Genomic DNA, 7362 nt, shown 5'->3' with positions numbered 1-7362 from the left:
GGCGTCGCCGGCTCGCCCGACCCCTCTCCCAATTGGCCACTGACTGGCTCTAGCCTGAGCGGATTCGGCAGAAGGCAACATCCGGGTGAGGGACAGGAGGAGCAACTTGTGGTGCCTAGGATTGGATCACTGGCTTGCCAGTTCACGGTGGGAACAGCCAATAGAAGAGTTAAGGAAGAAGGTGGGCGAGAATTATTCGCGCGCCTGCGCGGTGAGGCACTTGACGCAACCTGCCACGACTGCACCAGGGAGACTAGAGGAGGCCTGCGGCCGGAGTCATGAACGAAGCTTCCTTGGTGGGACGTACTCCAGGAGGGAATGGGGCGGTCGAGCGCCAACCAAGCTCTGGCCTTCGGGGCGCCTGTTCCTCCCTCTCTGGGCTTGTTTTCCTCCCCCGTCACCTACACTTCACCCAGTCCTGGAACGGAGCCCCAGCAGCCCCGGAGGTGGTGGTGGGAGGCCGCCACTGTCAGTGACTGAGCGGCCAATCAAGCCCCAGGATGCTGACTCCTCCTCCCGCCTCCCACTCCTCTTCTCCGCGCGGGTGCTGTCCGTCGTCCGGTGCTGAAAATGCCCTCCCGCCTCTGCCGCCATCCTGTAGACTCCCGGGGGCCTGCGGATGGGAAGATTTGGGGTCTCGAACCACACGCTCCTAGCGAGCGCGTGGCCGCACGCACACATACACGCATACTGCAAAACTGGGGCCCAGAGGATCCGAAGTCCCAGAGATTGGGTGGTATAGATGGGGCAGGATCCTGCCCAGGGCCTGTCCCATAGACTCTCCCGTAGTCCAGCAGATCTGGGGGCAGAGGTGTGCTGATCTGCGTCCTGAAGCTGCAGCCGAAACTCCTGAGTCATCGCCGGGCCTGTGGTCTTCTCGAAGTGAGGCCCCCAATCCTCACTTGTAGTCCCAGAGGTTCCTTTCTCTCCACCCAGGTTCTGATCACTTCCACCCCCATGGAGACAGTCTTCAGGAGCCTCCCTCTCACAGACCTTCAGCCACCACTTTCTAGAGAAGACGACCTCTCTAATTAGCTACCAGGTGTCCACTTACACCAGATGACCTTCCTGCTCCCCAAACTCAGCCCACGTGGTCTGATTGCCCAGAGGTCCCCTCTACCTCGGATGCCCTTCCCCCTCATATCCACTTGTCCATAAGCCTAGTTATCTTTAAGAGTCAGTTCAGCTTGTGCCTCTCAGAGAGACAAAGGGAACAGAGACCTGACCTGGTCAGGGGTGGAGGTCATAGGCTGGGTTCTAGGCCCCCTCTGGGTGCACCCAATTTGCCCTGCATGTAAGTTCCATGAGGACAGGCCCTGTTGTCATTCTCCACTTCCACCCTTGCCTTCCCAGTGCCAAGCACAATACTTGCATATAGAAGACACCCAGTAAACATCTGTGTCCAACAAATATATAATAAATAGATAAAACCCTGGACCAGTCCTTTCCTCTGTCTACATCTCAGTTACCTAATCTTTAAGTGGGTAAGGATGTTTAATTGAATGGTCTTTGAGTTGCTCTTTGCCTGAACACACACACATACAAAATGAATTAACCCACCAGTATTGCAGCTTATTTTCTGCCCAGATTGTCTAGTTTTCGAGCAAAGCCAGACCCAGGCACAGATGTGAAGATCTGAGGCCCTGGAGGGCCAGGAAGTAGCACTGTGGCCAAGTGTACCTGGGAGGGGTCATCTAATGCAAGCCAGTTCCCATGTCCCTGCAGGGCACGATGGATGCTTGTGAACTGAATCCAAAGCCTTTCTATGTATTTTCTTCCTTCCTTCCTTCCTTCTTTCCTTCCTTCCTTCCTTCTTTCTCCCTCCTCTCCTCCTCCTCTTTCTCCTCCTCCTCCTCCTCTCCTCCTTCTCCTCCTACTCCTCTCCTCCTCCTCTGCCACCGCCGCCTTCTTCTTCTTCCTCCTCCTCCTCCTCCTCCTCCTTCTTCTTCTTCTTCAAGACAGGGTCTTACTTTGTCACACAGGCTGAAGCACAGGGCATGAGAGATGCTTGTAAACTGAATCCAAAACCTATGTCTGTCTGTTCGTTCTTTCTTTCTTTCTTTCTTTCTTTCTTTCTTTCTTTCTTTCTTTCTTTCCTTCCTTCCTTCCTTCCTTCTCTTTCTTTTCTCTCTCTCTCTGTCTTCTTCTTCTTCACAGGGTCTCACTTTGTCACACAGGCTGGAGCACAGTGGTGCAAACACAGCTTACTGCAGCCTCTAACTCCCAGACTCAATTGATCCTCTTGTCTTAGCCTCCCGAGTAGCTGGGAATACAGGTGCGCACCACACCATCATGCCCAGCTCATTTTAAAATTTTTTGTATAGGCAGGGTCTCGCCATGTTTCCAAGGCTGCTGGAATTCCTGGGCTTCAGTGATCCTCCCACCTCGGTCTCCCAAAGTGCTGGGATTACAGGCATGAGCCACTCAGTCCGGCCTCTATCCCAATTTCTCAGATGGGAAAACTGAGGTTGGGAGCGGAGCATGCTGGCCCAAGGTCACACAGCCTAGGGTCCCTGGTGTCCTTGCCCCAGCCTACCTGTCCTAAGCTGAGTCCGGCACCCCTGCCCAGCCAGTGAAACTCATCACGCTTTTCTCAGCTGTAACTACCCTCTTCTCCAAGTGAGGCTTCAGGGATGGGATCTGGGTGGGCTTAACTCTGGGCCTACTCCTTAGAGATGGGACCCCGCGAGCGCCCACCCACCTTGGAGATTCTCCTTCCTCATTTTACAGCCCGGGAAGCTCAGGCGCCAGAGGGTTAGACCAGCTCAAGGTCGCGAGCGCGAGCGCGGCCGGAGGAGAATCCAGGGGTCCAGCCGCCCAGCGGGGGCTTCTTGGGGGCGGGCGGAGCGCCTGCCGTGCCAGGCGCTGCCGGCGGCGCCGCCGGTGCCGCGGGGGCGGGGTCAGCGGAGGGCGGGGCGCCGGGCACCCGGGCCGCCAACGCCGCCAACGCCTCCGCCGCCGCCGCCGCCGCCGCCGCCGCCGCTGCCGCTGCTGCCGCTGCGCTCAGGCTCGAGCTCCGCGCACTCCCTCCGCGGCCGCTGAGCCGAGCGGACGCCCCTGGGGGCCGCGCCGCAGCCCTCCGTGCTCCGCCCTATCATGCCCGGTGCCCGGGCTGGGGCCGCCCAAGCAGCCAGGACACCATGCCCGAGGACGGCGCTGGCGACGGCGGGGAGGTGCCCGCGCTCATCCCGGACGGCGAGCCGCTGCGGGAAGAGGTACCGGCGCTGGGGGGCCGGAGCCGGGCCTGGGGCGGCGTGAAAGGGACCAGTGCAGAAGGCGACCCCAAGAGAGGGGCTGAGGAGGGAAGTCCCAGAGCCCCTACGGCCAACGACGTCATTGGGGTCACCTGCCGCCCTGCCAGGGGTCCAGGGGCCCGCGTTGGGGGTAGGGGTGGGGCGGCTGGACAGCAATATGGGGGGCGACTTCCGCCCCCGGCGCCCCCCATCCAGCCTTGCCCGTCCTGTGACGTCAGCGCCTGGCCCCCACGCGTCCCAGTGCCGCAGCCCAGTGGGGGATGCTGCTTCCACCGCCAGGGCCGCGGGGTCAGGTCCCCAGCCCGGCCCGGCCGCTCACGAGGTGTCCGGGCAGTGCCTGCAATGCAGCAGCAGTCGCAGAGCCTAGAGGGGAGGAGGGGAAGAGGAAGGGAGGCGCCTGGGTACCCCTTCTCCTTGTCCTCGAGGTGAGGATTGAGGGCCCATTCTGCTGACTGGGACCCCAGATGGCCCCTCCTCAGCCCTAGCCAGTAAGGTCTGCAGGACCTAGGGCCCCGAGTGATGTGTGGGGTGATAGGGTGGTGAGTGGAGCTGTGTGTGCATTTGGGTGAATGTAGCCTGCTTGTGTGTGTGTGTTGTGTGGGTGTGTGAATTGGGGGTGTGTGTACCCTGTAGTCAGGTGAGGGGTGAGTGGGTGCCTGGCTCGGGTTGTCACTCAGTGGTCTAGGTGTGTGCATGTGAGCGAGTCCCGTTGTGGGTGGGTCTCTCCCTGTGGGGTCTGAGAAGCCAAGGTGTCAGGTTGCATTGGGGGTGGGGAGATGTGCACTGTGGTCAGGTGAAGGTCTGGTATGTCTCTGGGCTTCACTGCATGTGGAACGTGTATGTGCATGTGTGTGTCCTGTGGTGGATGGGTCTGTGGTGCGTGTGTGTGTGCTATGTGTGTGTACCATGCTATGGTTGTGGGAGTCTGTGCTCTGGGGACAGGTGAGGGTCTGGAGTTTCCTGGTGACAGGCAGTGTGGCCCTCCATGGTAGGTGGGTCTGTGATGAGCATGTGTTGGAGGGGCGTGAACAAGTGTGTGTGTACCTGACAGGCTTTGCAGGTCGGGTGGCGCTGTGCTCCTGTGCTGTGTGACGGGGCCAGGCTGTATCTGGGCTGGGCTGGGGGATGGTTCCTCTCCTCTTGGGCCTCTAGAGGCCTGGTAGGTCTGGGGTAGGAGAGGTGACCCCTTAACCCCTCTTTTGTTATTTCTACCTTTTCCACCCCTTTTAACCCTTCCGCTCTCCCCACTGTATACCTACCTGCTTCTCTCTCCATGGGCACCTGGGGGTGAGGTAGCTAGGCTGGCAGCCCTGCCAGGGAGGATGTGGCAAGCCCTCTGAGCCAGGGAGTGGCCCCTGCTGCCCAGCAGCTGTGTCCCGCCCCCTTGCTCAGCACAGATGAGTGGAGGATGGCCCTCCATCTGCTCCCCACCCCAAGACTCGCACCTCCCCCGTTCTAGATGCTCCCGTTGACTCAAAAGCCTCTGCTGAGTCTTCTAAGTCCCTGTGGAACAAGGGACCAGAGGGAGTCTCAGGGTAATGGTGACCATATTTATTCCCATGGCCAGACACTGTGCTCAGATCTTCACACGTATGATCTTGTTGAATCCTCACAACAGACTCAGTTTACAGATGAGGAAATTAAGGTCCAGAGAGGATGAGGGACGTGCCCAAGTCATACAGTAAGTGCTGGAGCCAGCACTGGCTCCTGGGCAGTGAAACTCCAAAGCCCATGCTGTTTACACCTCGGACCCCTTCCCCCTGCTTCCCAGATCAACAGGACCAAGAATCAAGGCCCAGAGAGGGCAAAGATATAGCCAAGTCCACACAGCAAATCAGGGCAGAGCAAGGGCTAGAACTCATTTTCTCAATAGCCAGTAGCCAATAGCCAGTCCAAGGATCCACCCCTTCTGGCAGAGGCGGGCCTGCTGTGTCCTGTGTACAGTTGACCCAGTGCTAGCAGGGCACAGTGGAGGATGGATTTGGGGCAGCGAGTCCTGGGTTTGAATCTGCAGCGCCACTGTGAGTGAGCTGGAAATGTGAAGCCTGGAGCAAGCTACTCATCCCTCTGAGCCTCAGTTTCCTCCTCTGTAAAATGGGGCTCACGGAATCACCTCCCTCAGCTGGGTTAAGCAAAGTGGCAGGCCCCACTGATGGCCCCACCTGACACAGACTTCCCTTTCTCTGTCCACCTGCAGCAACGGCCCCTGAAACAGTCCCTGGGAAGCTCCCTGTGCCGCGAGTCGCACTGGAAGTGCCTGCTCCTCACGCTGCTCATCCACGCCTGCGGGGCCGTGGTGGCCTGGTGTCGCCTGGCCACAGTGCCTCGGCTGGTCCTGGGGCCCGAGGCTGCCTTGGCCCGGGGAGCCGGTGGCCCGCCACCCACCTACCCGGCCAGCCCCTGCTCCGATGGCTACCTGTACATCCCGCTGGCCTTCGTCTCCCTGCTCTACCTCCTCTACTTGGCCGAGTGCTGGCACTGTCACGTGCGGTCCTGCCAGGCGCCACGCACCGACGCCCACACGGTGCTGGCGCTGATCCGCCGGCTGCAGCAGGCGCCGCCGTGCGTCTGGTGGAAGGCCACCAGCTACCACTACGTGCGGCGCACCCGCCAGATCACACGCTACCGCAACGGCGACGCCTACACCACCACGCAGGTGTACCATGAGCGCGCCGACAGCCGCACGGCCCGCGGCGAGTTTGACTACTCGGCTCACGGCGTCCGCGACGTCTCCAAGGAGCTGGTGGGGCTGGCGGAGCACGCGGCCACGCGGCTGCGCTTCACCAAGTGCTTCAGCTTCGGCAGCGCGGAGGCCGAGGCCTCGTACCTCACGCAGCGGGCGCGCTTCTTCAGCGCCAACGAGGGCCTGGACGACTACCTGGAGGCGCGCGAGGGCATGCACCTGAAGGACGTGGACTTCCGCGAGTCGCTCATGGTCTTCGCCGACCCCCGCAGCCCGCCCTGGTACGCGCGCGCCTGGGTCTTCTGGCTTGTGTCGGCGGCCACGCTGTCGTGGCCCCTGCGCGTCGTGGCCGCCTATGGAACGGCCCACGTGCACTACCAGGTGGAGAAGCTCTTCGGCGCCAGCTCGCCCCCGCCCGGGGCCGTGCCCAGCGGGCCCCCGCTGTCCCGCGTGGCCACAGTGGACTTCACTGAGCTCGAGTGGCACATCTGCTCCAACCGGCAGTTGGTGCCCAGCTACTCGGAGGCCGTGGTCATGGGCGCGGGCTCGGGCGCCTACCTCAGAGGCTGCCAGCGCTGCCGTCGCTCCGTTAGCAGCAACTCGCTGCCCCCCGCCCGGCCCAGCGGGCCCCGTCTGCCCTTCAGCCGCAGCCGCCTCTCACTGGGCGCTGGGGGCCGGGCCACGCCAGGGGTCTTCCGCAGCCTGAGCGGGGGGCCCCTGGGGCGCCGTGGAGAGGACACAGAACCCCTCGAGAGCCCGCCCTGCTATGAGGACGCCCTCTACTTCCCGGTGCTCATTGTCCACGGAGACAGCGGCTGCCAGGGGGATGGGCAGGGTGCGCTCTGAGACCCCCACAGCCCCCAGAGTAGCCCCCTCCCCACCATCCCACCATGGGCTTAGATGCCCCGGTGATCGTCGTCCAAAACAGGCGGGAAAACAGACCAGCCACACACAAGGGGCAGGGGTGAGGGTGGGGGTGGGGGTCCTCAAACAGACTAAAATGCAGTGACCCGTGGTCATTTTGGAGGAAACGGAGGCCACCTAAGTGGAGCCTAAGAATCGCCCCCAGCATGGCTTCACCCCCCAAGATGGCCAATGATCTGGCCTGGAGGCCTCTCACAAAGGGCAGGAGAAGAAGCTTCCAGAAAGGCTGCGATGGAGAAGGAGTCCTGCGGCCAGCTGTTGCCTGCAGCAGAGGCTGCCTGTGGACACTTCCCTGCCGGGGCTGAGGCCATGCTGGGAGCTTCCCAGCGAGCAGAAGCACAAATTGGCGGGTTGGGGCCATGCCCAGCCAGGTTGGCTTCCCTGGGGCTGAAGAGCTGGCTGTGGTGGCACCATGGCCTTGGCCCTGCTACTCACCCAACATTCCCATCCTCCCCTGATAGGCCCCTCCTTGCCTGCCCTTTCGCCCGCTGCTCAGGGCCA

The 7362-nt window shown here is 61.5% G+C and overlaps 1 protein-coding gene across 1 annotated transcript; it reads left to right on the top strand.

The window, feature by feature from the left end:
• The first annotated feature begins 3002 nt into the window (after positions 1 to 3002).
• On the top strand, positions 3003 to 7362 carry TMEM151A (transmembrane protein 151A). Its single transcript, XM_025357708.1, has 2 exons — positions 3003 to 3215; positions 5452 to 7362. The coding sequence occupies exons 1-2, from the start codon at positions 3141 to 3143 to the stop codon at positions 6781 to 6783; spliced, it is 1407 nt and encodes a 468-aa protein (XP_025213493.1). The 5' UTR covers positions 3003 to 3140; the 3' UTR covers positions 6784 to 7362.

This window comes from Theropithecus gelada, chromosome 14 (genome assembly GCF_003255815.1).
Source record: "Theropithecus gelada isolate Dixy chromosome 14, Tgel_1.0, whole genome shotgun sequence".
Taxonomy (NCBI): Eukaryota; Metazoa; Chordata; class Mammalia; order Primates; family Cercopithecidae; genus Theropithecus; species Theropithecus gelada.
This window is presented reverse-complemented; position numbering and strand designations above follow the sequence as displayed.